The sequence below is a fragment of the Elgaria multicarinata genome, chromosome 17 (genome assembly GCF_023053635.1).
Source record: "Elgaria multicarinata webbii isolate HBS135686 ecotype San Diego chromosome 17, rElgMul1.1.pri, whole genome shotgun sequence".
Classification (NCBI taxonomy): domain Eukaryota; kingdom Metazoa; phylum Chordata; class Lepidosauria; order Squamata; family Anguidae; genus Elgaria; species Elgaria multicarinata.
In genome coordinates, this window is record NC_086187.1 from 20,503,971 (window position 1) to 20,522,711 (window position 18,741).

Here is an 18,741-nt window from a genome sequence, read left to right on the forward strand (position 1 = left end):
AAAAACACAGGAAACTCTTAAATGAGGCTTCCAAGACCTTATCTGAAATCAAATTCGGCCTGTGGGCTTGACAGCGTAACTGTATATGGTTGGTTTAAGGAGATAATGCACAGACGTGAGATAGTATCCAATGTTAGGCCTATCTAGGCTAAACCTATTGAAATGAATAGGACTTAAGTAAAGAACATCAGAAGTGCCCTACTGGATCAGACCAAGGGTTCATCTAGTCCAGCGTTCTGTTCACACTAGTACCCAACCAGCTGTCAGCCAGGGACCAACAAATCAGGACATGGTGCAACCACACCCTCCCACCCATGTTCCCCAGCAACTGGTGCACATAGGCTTACTGCCTCGAATACTGGAGATAGCACACAACCATCAGGGCTAGTAGCCATTGATAGCCTTTGCCTCCAGGAATTTATCCAACCCCCTTTGAAAGCCTTCCAGATTGGTGGCCATCACAACATCTTGAGGTAGTGAGTCCCATAATTTAACTCTGCGCTGTGTGAAGAAGTCCTTCCTTTTATTTGTCCTGGATCTCCCACTAATCAGTTTATTTATTTATTTATTACATTTATATACCGCCCCACAGCCGAAGCTCTCTGGGCGGTTCACAAAAGTTAAAACAGTAAACATTAAAAAAGTATACAAAATTTTAAAAACCATCAGAAACATAAAAAAACAACGGTATAAAAATAACAGTATCCATTTAAAAAACCACAGTTCTGGGGTCCGTTAAAAAACAAACTTAACGTCGTTAAATGCTGTTAAAATGCCTGGGAGAAGAGGAAAGTCTTGACCTGGCGCCGAAAAGATAACAACGTTGGCGCCAGGCGAGCCTCATCGGGGAGATCATTCCACAGTCAGGGGGCAACCATTGAAAAGGCCCTCTCCCTTGTTGCCGTCCTCTGAGCTTCCCTCGGAGTAGGCACTCGGAGGAGAGATGTTGAGCGCTGACCCCATTGGGTTCTAGTATTTTGAGAGAGGGAAAAAAATGTCTCCCTATCCACATTCTCCAAGTTAGTTGTAATTAATTTGTCCCATTCTTTTAAATGGATCTGCGCTGCATAGGGCTAACGCTGGATTCTTCCCATGGTGTCTCTCGAACCCAGTGCTGGCGGCCTGCCGTAGAAAGCTGCACGCCCCTGCGGTACATGGCGTGCCCCTGCCATCACTTCTGAATCAGCACACTAGATGATATACCGTATTTCTTTGATTGTAAGACGCCATCGATTGTAAGACGCACGCTAATTTCAGTACCACCAACAGAAAAAAAACACCCTAAGACACACCCGCGATTCTAAGACGCATCCCATTTTTAGAGATGTTTATATGGGGGAAAAAGTGCGTCTTAGAATTGAAGAAGTAGGGTATATTGAGCTCCAGCACTTCTGAAAAGGAAGCATCTCCAGTCCAACCTTCTTCGGAGAGAATTTTCCAGACAATTAGAGAATGATTTAACTTCCACTTGCCTAAACAGCAGATCTATAAAAACCCCGGTGGATGCCTTCGCCGGCTTGCTTCTCGGGCGGAATTGCCACAAAGTGGAGGATAATTCTGCTCTCAGCTTGGCCCGTTGGGTTGAAATTAAGTTGCCTCAGCAGTTGCCGTACGGTTCCAGCGCCGCTGCGCATTTTCGAATCTAGGAACGATGATGTGGATGACAAACGCAGCGCCGTTTAGCCCTTTTTGAATAATGCGGCAAATAGGAATCTGCCGTGGCAGCTTGTTAGCAGGCTCGGAAGCTTGAGATATAGAGTGGCTTTGATGGACTTCGGCTGTTAGCAGGGTGCACCTTGCTCAAGGAACTGGGCTTCTTCCCTTTTGAATTGGGATGCTTCGCCAGAAACGAACTCTCGCTCAGCCGGGTGGCAATTTGCAGTCTCCACGTTGTGCCGAGCGAGCTGCACAGCACATGAAAGCAGCACGCGTGGCGCGGCGTGTGATTTCCTTAATGAGGCATCTTAAGCCTCAACCTGCAGTAGTACTAAATCCTCTCGTAACTTTTTAAAATGCTAGCGAAAAAGAAAAAAGAAAAGCCATCTCAAAGGAGAAGCAGAGAGGATTAAAATGACTGGATTCGTGTTACACCCCCACCCCCAAAAAGTGCAAAGAATCCGTCAGAATAATACTGATAAAGTATTATGATAAAGTATTAAAGGGGAATGTCGGGCCCTAAAGCTGTTGTAGGACTGCCACTCCCATCACTCCTCACCCCTGGGTGGGGAAGATGGGAGTTGCAGCCCAATGACGTCTAGAGGGCCACACGTTCCCCACTCCCGCTCTATATGTTTTGGACTCAGCTTCATTAGCCCAGGCCACCATTGCTGGTGGCCAGGGAGAATGGGACGTAGTCCAACACATATGGAGAAGGCTGTGCTAAGTGTTCTCTCTGACAGTAGGGGGAGCAGGTCTCTCCTTGCCAACTCCAGCCTAGAAACGGACGAAAGGAAAGAGGAGTGGGCCCGGTGAAGTTGGTGGATTGGAACCCCATAACCCCTTGTTGTGTGCACATAGCCGAGTGGGATGCTTGAATCCTGAGGAGGTACAAGTGGACTGAACCCCTTCGGATTTATTGCCTATTTACTGAAGGTGGGGGATGCTTCCCCATCTTAAAGTGGGGGGGGGGGGTGGAGCAAAGAAAAGTCATTAAACTCTGGCCCAAACTAGCCTATATCTTTTTTTTTTAAGGAAAAGCAAATATATAGTGTTGAATAAACACTGCTCACTCTAGGATGCAATTCCTTAAACACAGAATCATAGATTAGTAGAGTTGGAAGGGGCCTATAAGGCCATCGAGTCCAGCCCCCTGCTCAATGCAGGGATCCACCCTAAAGCATCCCTGACAGATGGTTGTCCAGCTGCCTCTTGAAGGCCTCTAGTGTGGGAGAGCCCACAACCTCCCTAGGTGACTGGTTCCATTGTCGTACTGCTCTAACAGTCAGGAAGTTTTTCCTGATGTCCAACCGGAATCTGGCTTCCTGTAACTTGAGCCCGTTATTCCGTGTCCTGCAGTCTGGGAGGACCGAGAAGAAATCCTGGCCCTCCTCTGTGTGACAACCTTTCAAGTTTTTGAAGAGTGCTATCATGTCTCCCCTCAATCTTCTCTTCTCCAGGCTAAACATGCCCAGTTGTTTCAGTCTCTCTTCATAGGGCTTTGTTTCCAGACCCCTGATCTTGCGTTTGTAATTGGTGTGTGTGTATGTGTGTGTGTTTTAGAATTACACAGAAAGGCCCGAGGGGCCCGTTGCACTTCCACAACCATCTTGTTAAACCCACAGATCCCCTCGGCTTGTCCCCATTACACACAATTATTGTGTTCCCACCAACCCTCCTTGCAGGTTGACGGCATCCTGAAGACGGTGCTGCGAGACGAAATCATTGCCTGGCACAAGAAAACCCAGGAGGATACGTCTTCCCCGCTCTCGGCAGCTGGGCAGCCCGAGAACATGGACAGCCAGCAGCTGGTTTCTCTGGTTCAGAAAGCAGTGACCGCCATCATGACGCGGCTGCATAACCTGGCTCAGTTCGAGGGAGGGGACAGCAAAGTGAACACGCTGGTGGCCGCCGCCAACAGCTTGGACAACCTGTGCCGCATGGACCCCGCTTGGCACCCGTGGCTCTAACGTGGCAGCGAGACGTTCCGGGACCGTATTCAAGGGAGAGAGAGAGAGAGAAAGAGAAATGTCAAGAGCTGTCTGCAAAGCGTTGGCTTGCCTTGTCACCTCTCCGCCCCATCCCGACCCGACTTTTGTGACCCTTTTTCGGCATGATCATGTTTACAGGTGTTCTGCTGTTTTTACCACCCGCAAAGTCGTTTTGGCGTGCGTAACGCCTGAGATCGCTCCTAGGGCCAGTTTGAAAGGAGGAAGCCTGGGCAGTGTGTAGAGCAATCTTGGTTTCGGTCAAAAGTGAGAACCCTGACGCCCCGAGCAAGATACAACGAATTTGTCATCTGTTGCGATAGAGATTTGGATGGATCCAATGCAGTGCGAATTTCCCCAGGCGTACCTATAAACCTGTTTTGGTTTTGTTTCTGGTTTGTTCGTTCTGTTTTTTTTATACTTTAAGAAATTCGTACTCCTACATTGTAGGTCTTTATTGTTTGAAGTTTTTCTCCCCCCTATATAAAAAGTGTTTCCGTCATTGTTTACCTTCCCAGTGGTACAAAGACTGCTAAAATACCATTTTAATCCAATCAGAAATATACGAGAGTTCAACGTGGGTTTGTACAGCGGTTTTGTAACAAAATGTATAGAAAATCGTCCTTTTTCGTGGGAGGGATCTCTCTAGTTGGAGACAACATGAACAAATTGTGCTAGTGTTTTTTTTTTACCCTTTCTTTTCTGCAGAGCATTGTACAGTGAAGATGGACCCATTTCTGAAATCTAGTTTAGTGACTCACTTATGCATAAAAGGAAATTCGTCATCCATTAAGATACATATTTGGATGGAACCAGTGCTGCGCAAATTTAAAAGTATATGATAATCTGGTTTTCGTTTTTATTTTGACACATTTAAATGTATGTCATTCAAGTAGCTTCTTGAGGAACTGTTTTTAGTTTTTACCTTTGTAATTCAAAAAAAAAAAAAAGAAGAGAAGAAAAATGAATTGCTTTTATTTGGGTCTGCGTTAGCCATTTTTATAAACCTTGCAGTGTTGAGAATGTGACACACTTTGAATTTGTACAGGGTGAACTTTTTTTCAAAATAAATATTTTCTAAAATGCTTTCATGGTGCTCGTTTTCCTGTCTTGGATTCTTAGCAGCAGTAAATTGAAATGAGCAAAATAATAATAATAATAATAATAATAATAATAATAATAATAATAATGGCTTCCGAAACAGAGAGGGTTGTGTCATTGAGGATTGTTGCCAATCACGCGATGCTGCGTGCACATAATAATTCAGTTCTGCGGTTCTCTTAGGACAGCAGCTATTAAATCAACCTAAGAACAAGAACCATACATTCTGAGAGCCCGGTGCAGTAATTAATTTGTTAGCCATGTGTGCTGCTTTAAGCAGGGCCCGGAACATCATATGCCTGCTGGATAATTAACGTTTGAATAATTAGTTCAGAGAGGTTGAAGATATGTGGCGGAGAGTCTCATTCTAGCCCACTGTTTTCTTGCACAGTGTTGCTTAATAACTTGTCATCTGATTATTGAATGGAGAAGAGAGTCTCCAATGTACGGGCATCTTCGTACTATTCTTTTATCTCCTGGTTTTCTATGGGTTTGGTGCAGGCTTATCCCAGAGACGTTGCTTTGGCTTGTCTCAGCTGAGCGCATCCTGATTTAGTGGGCTCCTCTAAATGAGCAATTTACTGCAAGCCAGGCTGACGGAAGTTTTCAGGTCTTTTACATGACGTCAGCCACAACCAGGACATCTCCCGCAGGATTCCCTGGAAATTCCGCCATGAAAAGAACCACTTTTAAAACGGTAGCATCCTGAAAAAAGCGGGATCTTTCGCCACTAGAGGGTGCTGTCTCATTGAAGTGAACAGAGGGGAAGCGTTCAGTTCAAACTACATGGTCGCCCCGTGTGATGCAGCCCATAACAATCGCATCAAAAAGCAAGAAGCACAAAAGCCCTGGGTAAGCAATGTAATTTCCCCTTGATGTAGAAACGCTCTGAGTGTGCTTGAATGGGGACTGTAAAACTTAGATTATTTATACCACAAGAACATGGACAAATGCTTCTCTGCTAGCCTTTATTCTTACAGAGGTGGCAAACCTCTGGCTAAGCTTCACTTCAGGAGGCAGATGAGGTCTCACTTGACTGAATGTCCCTCCAATTCTTAAAATCATTCTTGCACATAGACATTTTGCAAGTCATGAAAACTTCCGTCATGTTTGATTTCTATTTGCAAAGGTTTGGGGTGGGGTGGGGTGGGGATTACTGAAATTTAGACTTGTAGCAATTGCATTTATTCTCTTTGTTAGATAATTCAGGGGTGTCTTTGAAACTTGTTTTTTTCTGCCACCTCCCCCCAATTCTGTTTCCCCTAGCTCTTCATTGAAAGCTTTTGTTATTTGCCTGCTGCTGGAAGTTTTGAAACTATATCCTATTGAATCGGGTTGTATTGAAACTTGTTTGTATTTAATATGATTTTTTAGAATACTTTCGTATTTTTTTGTTGGTTGGTTTTATTTAAAATGCTTCATTTCTAACAATTGTATTAATAGGTTTGTTTTGTTTTATGCTGATAGCCACCTTGGGAAGACTAAGGCCTTAAAAGATGCAATTGTTTATACCCACTTACCTGGGTGTAAGTCCCATTGAATTCAATAGGGTTTACATCTGAGAAGGCAAGCGCAGGATTGCACTTTAAGAAATGACGTTGTTGTTGTTATTGCATATATATCTCGCCTTTTTTCCTCCAAGGAACCCAAGGCGATGTACATAATCCTCCTCCTCTCTATTTTATCCTCACAACGACAACCCTGTGAGGTAGGTTGGGCTGAAAGTCTGTGCCTGGCCCAGAGTCACCCAGTGGGTTTCCATGGCTGAGTGGGGACTACTAGAACCCGGATCTCCCAACTCCCGGTCTGACACTCTAGCCACTATGTCACACTGGCTCTGGAGAGCCTCATGTCATCTACCCATGTGCTAAGAAATATCTGAGGATGCTAGGACAAAGACACTCAGCCTTCTGACAAATCAAAACTTTGTTCTAGCACCCATCTTTGGGTCTATGTCGGAGGCTCCCCTACTTTTGCACCTTTGATTTTCTCCTGCCCTGTGATAAACCATGGTTTAGCGTGAGATGCGAATACAACCGTTATTTTTAAAGGGTTCTGTTCACCAGTAGAGCTGTCGTGCAAATGATGAGGCCTGCTAAATAATCCACAAAGCTTTTATTAAGCAACAAACGTCTCTTTAACCTGAATGGAGTCTACCTCTTTGTAACAACGCCTTAAGCAATTGCTATGCAAACTAAGCAAGACAATTGTCCATTCAAGAAGAGAAAGAGAGAGAGAGAAGTTACTTCTCAAATGCCTGTACTTCCAAGGGCCTGGTGCGGTAGTAGGTTCTGGAGCAATCTTTCCGACTTTCTTACGGCATATTTACGCGCTGTGTGTTTGAGCTTCCGGTGGATTCTAGCATCAGTTAGTGTTTCAGAATGCTCACCCCTGGAAGCTCCCTCGTTTCCCTTGGAGGGTGTAGGATTTGGCCTTGAGGAGATAAGCTCTGGAGAGGGCTGACTCCCAGTTGGGGCATCGCCCATGAAAGCTTCCTTCCCCGCTGGTACGGTCTGGCTGGCGCCTGGTGCTGCGTCTTCTAGTTCTGAATCTGATTCTGATTGATTACCTGATCAATCAGTAGGGTTAGACATGACAAGAGCTAGGACACGTGAGTCACTCCTTGGCTCACAACTGTCCGCCTTGACCTGCTGGCTGAAATTTACCGGCACTGGCAAACGCATCCAAGATAAAAACAACAACGCGTTGTCAGGTTGGGTAAAGCGCCCCGTGCATCTGTGTTGATTTCGTTAATTCTATTCGTTCTCTCTGGAAGGGCAGCCTTTCAGGCTGAATTTCTTTCCTCCCGAGTGAAATCATGTAGCACTTTAACGGAGTGTTTCTACTCCAGTCATCTTCTAAGCCTTATTCACCCCCCCTCCTCTCCCCCGCGGTAATTGGGCTCTTCGTGAATTGTCAGATACAAAACGAGACACACACACGCACACAGAGGGGGAGAGAGAGAGAGAGATTAGTAGGTGAAAATGACTCAGTCTGTCTGTCTAGAAATGAAAGATTTGTTTTTGCGATGGCAGAAACGGGGATTGCTTTAACTGGATCCATGGTTTTTTTAAAGAGATAAATTCGGCATAGCAGCCTAATTCTCTAGTAGTGCTGCTGGACAGAGGGCTCTGTGCCAACTCTAGGTTTTTGCAGGCCCTTCATCAAGACCCCCTCCATGGGCTCTCTCCCTCAATGGCTCCATCTTCTCCTCACCATTGCCACCAGCTACTCTTTCTTCTCCTTCTCCTCTTCCTTCTCATTTCTTCTTTTTTTCCAATTCTTTTTAATTTTATTTAACAATACACTAATACAATACTACAATAATCACAACAACACAAAAACAAAAAGAAAAAAACATAATACATAAATTGAATAACCTTATTACATTTCTAATTTAATACTTTTACATCATTGCATAACATAAAGTGCACCCACCCCACCCCGGGATCTATTCTTGTTTCCAAAATCTCATTGATTCTTCTGGAGGTGGTTTTCCACTCCCCTTAGATAATACATACCCTAGGAACTGATTCCAAATTCCCTCAAAATCATTCATTTTTGTTATCCCTCTTCTTACTTTTATATTACATGTCAATTTATCATTTATAGCAATATCCCAAGTCTCTTTATACCAGTCCTCAACATGGTCATCTCCTTCCACCTTCCAGTTCCTAGATATGATCAACCTTGCTGCTATCAACAAATTCGTTATCAATTCTTTTGTTTCTTTATTACATTTTAAATCTCCATATAATGATAGCAATGCCACTGTAGGTGTCTCTTCGATCTTCATTCCCACTATATCATTTATGTGTTTAAACACCATTTTCCACAGTTTTTGAACAAATACACATTCCCACCACATATGTAAATACGTTCCTTTTTCTTTACATCCTCTCCAACAATTTGCTGAATACAGCTTGTTTATTTTATTTAATCTCACCGGGGTTAGATACCACCTCCATAAAATCTTGTAATAATTCTCTTTTATCCTCACTGACATACTTCTCAACACTCTTTGTCTCCATATTCCCTCCCAACTTCCTTCTCATTTCTACCGCTTGCTTGCTGGACTGGCAGAGAGTCAAGGGGCAAGCAGGCTGTGGCATCTCCTCCTCCTCCTCCTCCTCCTCACCGCCACCGTTGTCTGGGCCAGAGCGAGAGGCAGGTGAGCAAGGAGCCTGCAATGGTGAAAAGGAAGAGCACGTCTACGGGCTTCTCACCAATGGGGCCCAGCTGATAAAATGGAACGTAAGAACACAAGAAGAGCCCTGCTGGATCAGACCAGGCGTCCGTCTAGTCCAGCACTCTGTTCACACAGTGGCCAAAAACTTATTTATTTTATTTATTTATTTATTACATTTTCATACCGCCCAATAGCCGAAGTTCTCTGGGCAGTTCACAAAAATTAAAACCATCATAAAACAACCAAGTTAAAAACACAAATACAAAATACAATATAGAAAACTTGTCAACCAGGGACCCACAAGCAGGACATGGTGCAACAGCACCCTCCCGCCCATGTTCCCCAGCAACTGGTGTACATAGGCGTACTGCCTCTAATACTGGAGGTTGCACTTAGCCACCGGGACTGGTAGCACTTGATCGACTTCTCTAGGAATTTATCCACTGCCCTTTTGAAGCGATCTAAATGGGTGGCTATCATCACATCTTAGAATCATAGAATCATAGAATAGCAGAGTTGGAAGGGGCCTACAAGGCCGAGTCCAACCCCCTGCTCAATGCAGGAATCCACCCTAAAGCATCCCTGACAGATGCTTGCCCAGCTGCCTCTTGAAGGCCTCTAGTGTGGAAGACCCCACCACCTCCCTAGGTAACTGGTTCCATTGTCGTACTGCTCTAACAGTCAGGAAGTTTTTCCTGATGTCCAGCCGGAATCTATCTTCCTGTAACTTGAGCCTGTTATTCCATGTCCTGCACTCTGGGAGGATCGAGAAGAGATCCTGGCCCTCCGCTGTGTGACCACCTTTTAAGTATTTGAAGAGTGCTGGTAGTGAATTCCATAGTTTAACTATACACGGAACACACAATGGACTGAACAAATTCTTTTGAACCTCTGTGTGGTACCTGCATTGTATATGCAAGGAGATTTGGAGTAACACTGTTTTTTCCCCTTCACTGAAGAAGGATGCTGTCTCCCACACTGTGGTTAGCTAGCCTGTGCGCATGTGGGACTGGCAAACGCTCATTCTGTCTTGCCTCTTGCTATCACTCTGCTAACTCCCTTTCTAACAGGAAACACCATTAGTAAATAATCCTGTCAGTTACAGGAGGGTAGATTTTGGTTGAACATGAAGAGGAATGTCTTAATGGTCAGAGCAGTTTGAGAATGGAACCAATTCCCTCGAGGGGTGGTTGGCATTGCCTTTCCTTCACCATAGAAGGGTGCTGCCTTTTAGTTAGTTATTCATGGGGTCGACTGATGAAGCATCGACCTCCAGTTGCATCTGTTGTAAACCACCCGATTCAGATCTTGTAACTTCATGTCCATACGTTCCTTTATGGAGTCCAGTCATCTCTTGCATGGTCTTCCTCTTTTCCATCTACCTTCTGCTTCCCTCAGCATTATTGCTTTTTGTTGTCACTCTGCTAATTGCCTTTCTAAAAGGAGGCACCATTACTAAATAATCCCGTCAGTTACAGGAGGGTAGATTTTGGTTGAACGTCTTAACGGTCAAAGGTAAACCAGCTCTGAATTTTCTTACCATGAAAGCCCTATGGCTGTCTTCTACATTGTGGTTGAACGTCTTAACAGTCAGAGCAGCTTGGGAATGGAACCCAATTCCCTAGAGGGGTAGTTGGCATTGCCCTTTCTGGAGACCTTCAAGCAGAGGCTGGAGAGCAATCCCTTAGGGTTGCTTTCGCTCTGGAATTCCTATCTCGAGCAAGGGGCTGGACTAGATGTCCTCCGGAGTCCTCTGCAGTGCCACGATTCCGATTCTTCAGACTTTAAATAAGAACCACCACCATCCCAACTGGATTTGCTCTTTGCATTGTTAGAATTCCCACCGGAGCCGTCCATTTAACCCAGGGCCAGGCAATCTACTCTCCTAAGCAGCTTGCCAAGGAAACAAGTCCGTAGGCACCCGTGGGGCAGAGAGGGGGGAGAGGGGGTCACGGCACTGGCATTTATTATTTTTAGAGGTGACATTAGCTTTATAGAGCCGGCAAGGTAAGGGCTTGAACAATCAAGCCATGCTTGGTGGCGGTTTTCCTTGGGGAGATATGATATTTATCCACAGCCGCTCCGACGCTGTCAGGAGCCCCCCCCCCCATCATCAATCAATCAAGGCCTGCCCTCCTTCCAGACCCCGGTCGGCTCGGGCTTCGTCGGTTTTTATTAAGGAAAGCTCGAGTCTGTTATCTGGGAAGGGCAGGGGGCCTTGGCAGGCTTTCGGCTTCTCTCGGGCGCATTAATTCTTGTCTCCCCGCGCTGCCCGGTGGTATTTATTAAGGCTTTGGCATTAATGGATCAAACCGCCTCGTTCAGCAAGATCTTTTGATCAGCCGCAGTTGCTCAATCAGGCGCTTTGGAGCAGGGTCAAGAACATGCCGAAAAACACCTTGACGCGTCTCGACGTCTGGCTACAGCGGGGTGTTTTTTTTTTTTAATTGAGGTCTGCTGATGTCATGGATGTTGCAAAGCTCTTTTAATATCAAAGCAATGCTTTTCCCCACCTGTGCTCCCGCCCCCCCACCCCACTTTTTTTCACTCTTTTAAAAAAAAGAAACTCCGGAGCAATTATTCCATTAAACAGAGATGGAAGAAGAGAGATGGTATAAATTGTGTGGGTGTTGTTGGTGCATCTCTCATCTTTTTCGCAATTATTTCATTTTCTTCATTCCAGAAGGAAGAGAGAGAGAAAGAGAGATCTGAAGGTTGTGCAATAACAAGAATCAAACAGAAGGCTGGCAGTCAAAGGGTTTGTACCCAATGTCCCACTAGCCGAAAAATGGCAAGAATTATTCCACTTGCGCAAAGGTGTAGAGCCGTTTTCAGGCCAGGGGGTTCCATTTCCGAGAAGGTTCCGAAGGCTGAATGCCAGGGGTGGACGGGGGGGGGGGGGGGGGGGGAAAGGCAAAGGGGCGTGGCCAAATTCCAAGGGGTGGAGCCTAAAAGACCCCAAATGCCAGCACCTTTTAAGCTTAAAAGTCTTGCTGCCAGGAACAAAGCCATCGCAGAGGCGTTCCGACCTTTTAAAATGGGGGTAAAGCTGCACTAAAGCCGGAGAACTACCCAATGACAGGGTGTGGGGAGAAAGGGGGTGGGGGCAGGAGAAGGGGCGTGGTCTTCTGGGAAACCTTGGAAGGCGGGACTGCAGAACCGCTATCGGAACGATCGCAGCCGGAGTTGTGATTCCAAGCCCTCCCGCCGAGATGGGAGACCACGAAGAGGTCTGCCGGGCAATCCGCAAAGCTTTATTCAGCAAATAATCGCTTCACACCTGAAGGAAGTGCGAATGCTAGGAGCTATGCCCTAAGCTTAATTAGCCTAACAAAGCAAGGCAGTTGCCTATCAACTCAATGGACATTTTCCCGCAGTGCCTGACAGGCTTTAACTGAACCCCTCCCGCAGGAAGCGTCTTCAAGTTGCAACTTCTGCCAAGTGGCTCACTTGGCAAACCACCTGCCACCCCCTCCAACTCTGCGGCGGACTCTGGGATCTGTCAATTCTGATGTTCCCTCCCCCTCCAACAAAGACTGAGTTCCCAGGGGCAGGGAGGATGGTCTCCAAGCCTGGGCTTCAGGTCCGATGAGCTCCTGGGAGGATTCCTCCTTGACTCTTGGAGAGTCTGGTAGAACTTCCTCCCCCACTTCCTGTCTTGGCTCGTCTACTTCTTCAGGCTCCGACTCTGTTCAGGGTACACACCAGGGAGACTGGGCCTGATCCTGACGGCTATTGGAAGCAACTCCTAGGCGAATGACGTTGTGGTGCGTTGTGCAATGGTTTGCAGAGTTTAGGTGACGCTGAGCTAGTTGAGCAATGGTCTGATTCAAGCATAAGCTAGCTTACTATGTTCGAGAACCAAGGTCGGAGTTTTCCTGCTTGGGCGTCTCTGACCATTGCAAACCAGCAGCATGGGAAACGTTGTGCAGGTTTTGATAAATCCCTTCCGTCTGTGTTTCATGGATTGTCAGGAAACTTAATTTCCATTGCCCACCTACTGACGGAAACAGTTTTTTAGGGATGTACAAGATTTTTTTTCATATGTGCAAATGTGCATTTGTTCTTACGTGCCCCTGCGCAAGTGTGCACGTGCAGATTTGTGTAAATCCCCCCCCCCCATTTTTTTAAAAAATTGAGGTCTGCAAATCTGCGAAGACTGTGCGACTCAGAAACAGCCCATCTGCTGTGGGATCCTCAGTTTGGATTCATAGAAAATCCAAAAACATTTGAATCCATTGCAGATTTTTCTCAAATCTCACAACCCCCAATGTACAGATAGTGCCTTCTCTAATGAGAGATGCATTCCTACATGGCAAGATGGAAGGAGGGGAGCTTGGTTGAGTCATCTTTGCAGCTAGAACTGGGTTTATCTGCAGGCAGATCAGGTCTTGGCATTTATCACAGCAAGACAGAGCTCAGCCAGAGGTGGTGGTACCTGCCAATTTGGAAGCCTGCTGTTTGAGAAATAACAACAGAGAACCACCAATTCTAGTATTATTATTCCTTCCCCCACCCCACCCCACACGGGCATTCGCGTCCTCTTTGCTCTTAATGGCCTTTCCAACGCAGGTCCCAAGAGGACAAAACGCCAATGTGGTCTCGACCTTCTCGGCATCAGTTGAACACCTATACGCCCCATTCCTGGTTTTCGACCGAGTGTCAGACGCCGCCAGGATCTGTGCGCAGCTGCCCCATGTGGCGAGCCACTGAACTGCAGGTGACAGCGTTTCAGTGAAGCATCCTCCACCAGGGGCATCACTATTTATTTATTTATTACATTTATATACCGCCCCATCGCTGAAGCTCTCTGAGCGGTTTACAAAAGTTAAAAAAAGTAAACATTAAAAAAGTATACAAAATTTAAAACCATCGAAAACATAAAAACAACAGTATAAAAACAACAGTACCCATTTAAAAATAAAAGTTCTGGGGTCGGTTAAAAAACAAACTTAGCGTTGTTAAATGCTTGGGAGAAGAGAAAAGTCTTGACCTGGCGCCTGAAAGATAACAGTGTTGGTGCCAGGCGAGCCTCATCGGGGAGATCATTCCACAGTCGGGGGGCCACCACTGCAAAGGCCCTCTCCCTTGTTGTTATCCTCTGAGCTTCCCTCAGAGTAGGCACTTGGAGGAGGACCTTAGATGTTGAGGGCAGTGTACAGGTTGGTTCATGTCGGGAGAGGCATTCCATCAGGAATTGTGATGGAATAGACCTGGGCCCACGAAGGGCCCACTGGAAATCGATTTCCTAGGGCCCTGGATCTATTTCCTGGAACCAATGGAAAGTGTTCTGCTTAGCTTAGTTGCCATGATGGGGCTTTTCGAAGGAGATTGCAGCTGGGGAAAGAAGGGTTAACTCTCAGCAATTTAAAGGAACCATCCAAGGCCTAGAAGCACCTTGGATACTTCTAACTGGTTCTGACTGAAACCCAGAGGGGATTCACCGCCCCACTAACACCGGAGCCACCAGCCTCCATTGGCCATGTGTTCACGATGGAAGGGTGTTCAGTCAAATCTGGGCAAATCTGGGGAGTGACCTTTCCTGCAGGATCTGGAGAAGGTGTTAGGGGTCTTTAAGTCAGGGACCAGGTTTCCCTAGTAGGAGGATACGAAATTGAAAGAGACCATTCTCATAACACCAAAGGTTAGCTTAAAGGTAATAAAAGATTGCGGGCTATAACCTGGGCTTGCGAGCTTTGGCTTGGAGGAACGTACATTTGAAAGCACGTGGGGGGATGGTCACAAAGATATCTGTCAAGGAGAAAGCAGCCTAGCTGTCTACCGTGTCAGCAAGAGACGGATTAAAGGAGGCAAATATTTTGCAATGGGAACAGTTTATTGGATAGATCTCCCATTGACAAGACCAAAATTGTTTAATCCATAAACACACACACACACTTTAAATGAGAGTTTGGATGCAAAACAAGGTTATATACTGATAGCTGTGTTGGAGAGGAGGCGTTCCTTTGCGAGAGAGAGGGTTATTTTTATTTTATTTTATTTAAAATGCAAGGGGATGGCAAGGGCATTGTGTCAGCAGGTATGTCCAGTTCTGATCCATTCTGGATCTGACCACGGATCCAGCGGACCCAGGATTGTGTACTGCAGAGGTGGGCAACTTGTGGCCCTCCAAATGTTTTGGCCTACAGCTCCCAACAGCTCTAGCCTTCGATGATAAGGAATCACGGGAGTTGCCAGCCAAAACATCTGGAAGTCCATACGTTGCCCAGCTCTGGTCTACTGTAAGGCACATTTGCTATGTAGAGTCTCCTGCAAAGGACTCTCCCAGCTCTGCAACCTCAGATCTCGTTGGGATAGGGATGGCTGGGGGCCTCTGCCGAGTGGCCAACCTTACAGACCACCTCCCACCACCTCTCAACAATGCCTGCTTGACTCTGGGGTCTCCCCTTTGACAGAGATTGAGTTCTCAGGGGGGAGGGTGATTTCTGAGCCTGGGTGTCCTGTCTGATAAGTTCCTGGGAGGATTTTTCCTGGACTCCTGAAAAGTCTTGGGGGAATTTCCTCCCCCATTTCCTGGTGTACATCTGCTTCTGCATCTTCAACCTCTGAGTCTCATTGAGGCTATGAAACCCAGTCCCTCACACTAAGGGAAACGGGCCTGATCCTGACCTTAGGTGACCTGTGGTGCCAGCTCAGCCTGCTGCCCAAATACTAAGTGTTGATGCCCAACATCAAGGTCCTTGCTGCTCTCACTTCTTATATGGGTCCTTATCTTTAAACCGGACTTGGACTGGACATCCCTTCAAACAGAGGCTGCCCCCAGAACAGAGGAATGCCCTCTATCAAGTAGGACACATGGCCACCCTAAGGTAGACTTTCTGATGCAACCCAATACTTGTGGGAAATTACAGCTTGCAGACAGGTATGGCAACCTCTGTCGATTTCTTTTGCTCAATGATGCGTTTTATGTTTTGATCTGGATGGAAATGCAGCATTGAACAAGAAAAGATCCTGTCCTTAATATGGCAAATTTGAAGTGCGTCCCTCCCGGCAGCTCTCTCTCTCTCTCCCCCCACCCCTGCTTCCATCTTTACCTCCCAGTTATATGCAACCGTTTAAGTAGAACAACGGCTGCATACCTGAAGTGGGGGCGATCAATGCCACACATATCTAAAGTAGCCCACCGATACAGGCATAATTAGATTTTTATCAGTTTCATCTAGGTGTAACTGTTTCATTATCATTGACCTGGATTAGTTTCCAGCATGTCTCCCTCATTAAAATGTACACCACCTATGCTAATGGGTTTAGTTTCCATCAAGATATAATGAGGACTGGCAGATCTGCATATTCTCCAAGCGAACCGAGAACAGAGACAAACACTCCATTTTATTACCACCTGACAGAGACATAATGATTTCCCGAGAATCTCATTATGATCATATTATGCGATGATTTAACTTTAAAAAATCATCGCCACGCTGCAGCAGCCTGGTTCCGGTAGGGCTTTTGGAAGCTTTGGGAGGTTATTTGTTAGCGGGAAAGAGAGGCGACCCTCCCTCCCGTGGAGGTCTGCTTCCTTCGATCTAAATTACGTTTCCGTCTCTTTGCCCTTACAGTTGCAACAGCTTGCTGGGTTGGCTGGAATGGGCGTGTGTCATGGTACACAGCTGGGAGACTGGGATGCTGTCCCCCGGCATCATTGAATCTATGTGCACCTTGTCAGGTGCATACGGGAAAAAATAAGAGAGCACTTGGGAACAAATTATGAATCTACTGGCAGGGACTCTGGTGACTGAGCTGAGAATCTGAAGATTAGATGCCAGGCTTAGATTTGTTGAGGTTTTACGGACTATCTGTGCCAAAGTTTGTTTTCCAGCATGGGAACAGTGATTTGGTTAGGCAATTTGAGACAATGGTCTTACACTCTGTCACACACACACACTTCTATCTATCTATCTATCTATCTATCTATCTATTTATTTATTTATTACATTTATATACCGCCCCATAGCCAAAGCTCTCTGGGCGGTTTACAAAAGTTAAAAACAGTAAACATTAAAAATATACAAAATTTTAAACCATCAAAAACAAAAAAAACAACAGTGTAAAAACAACAGTATCCATTTAAAAACATCAGTTCTGGGGTCCGTTAAAAAACAAACTTAACATTGTTAAATGCCTGGGAGAAGAGAAAAGTCTTGGCCTGGTGCCTAAAAGATAACAGTGTTGGTGCCAGGCGAGCCTCGTTGGAGAGATCATTCCACAGTCAGGGGGCCACCACCGAAAAGGCCCTCTCCCTCGTTGCCATCCTCCAAACGTCCCTTGGAGTACGCACTCGGAGGAGGACCTTAGATGTTGAGCACAGTGTACGGGTAGGTTCATGTTGGGAGAGGCGTTCCATCAGGTATTGTTGTCCTATGCCATGTAGGGCTTTATAGGTTAAAACCAGCACCTTGAATTGGGCTCAGAAACGTATAGATGATACTGGGGCAGTTCACACACCATGCTAATCCACACTCAGTGATTTTTGTTGAAACATGAATTCTTTGTTGAACCATGGGTTAGCATGTTGTTGCAGATCGGAGAAATACACAATGGAACTAATGAGTTCAGAGTTTTTTGAATGCAGCCCGCAGGTTCTATAGCAGATCAGCTCTCACCTCGTTGGGCAGATTCCATGGAGTTGCAGAACTTTTTTTTTTTTTTTTAACCTTCGGGGATTTTGCACACATTTCTTTGTAGACAAATAAACAAAAGTAACCCCCCCGGCCAAAAATGCACATTTCCTTAGTAGGCAAAACTGTGAAAATGCATATTTTGGGGGGAGTTTGTGCATGTGCAAATTTGTGCAAAATTACAGTTGTGCAAATTTGCATGTGTGCAAATTTGAAAACTAAAATAATCCCTGGAGCTGGGCTAGCCATCTCGTCTTCCTATGGAGGTAGATAAATGCAGCTAAATGATAGCTGGCATATTGGCATAGGACAAGTCACAATTAACACTTTTTCTTTGATCCAATTCATGCTATATGCCTGTAAACAAACATCACCCCTCCTCCTCTGCCCCAGCTTTCTAAACTATGCACTGTTTGTTTGCCTGCACATAATTTAGCCTTGTTATGTCACCAAATTGTAAACACAATCTTTCACCTGGGAGAGCCGTTGTTGGTTTATGGAGCAGACTTCCCGGTTGGAAAATGAACCATATGGTGTGTATGTCAAAGACAAGGGAAAGGAAGCGAACCTCTCAATATGGAGACATAACAGATTGGTTCCTAATTAAGATCAGATGGCCCAACGATGAATCAGGCACTATGTAAGGCCCTATATTTCTTGCCTTCATCTTGGAAATAAAGCTGTCTTAAGAGGTCATGAGTCGGAAACTAAGGTGGCTGGCAGTTGGATCGGTGATGGAATCAGTTAGTTTTAGGGGCGAAGTGTAGAGCTGGTTCCATACATTCCTGAAGCAAAAGCAGGGAGAGAAAAGCATCCAATGAAGTGAAAGGAAGGGAGAAACGAATTCTCAGGATGCTGAACTTTTTATTGTAGATTGTAACGCCCAATGTGTTTCGGCCTGTACCTTTCCAAGGCCTTCTTCAGGGGGTTGTAGAAGATGTCTGCAAAGATCTTCTTATCAACAAGATGTCAGTTGCTATTAACAATCAGAGAAGGACATTTTTGTTGATAAGGAGATCTATGTAAGATCTTTGCAAGAAGCCCACATGCGCCCGTCCTTTATTTGACTAACAGGGCAGGAAGTGCTATGGAACTCCAAATGCCATCCCATAAACTATGAGGTTGCGATTTCGGCGCTCATCTCCAGGGCGAGAATATCATTCGCTGA

General features: G+C 45.7%; 1 protein-coding gene across 1 annotated transcript in view; it reads left to right on the top strand.

The window, feature by feature from the left end:
- TRRAP (transformation/transcription domain associated protein) overlaps positions 1-4,731 on the top strand; it is a 166,765-nt gene extending 162,034 nt beyond the window's left edge. The window contains exon 71 of the mRNA XM_063143617.1: positions 3,342-4,731. Coding sequence (XP_062999687.1) covers positions 3,342-3,626 — 285 coding nt within the window. The 3' untranslated portion in view covers positions 3,627-4,731. The remainder of the gene's footprint in view (positions 1-3,341) is intronic.
- Positions 4,732-18,741: the final 14,010 nt, after the last annotated feature.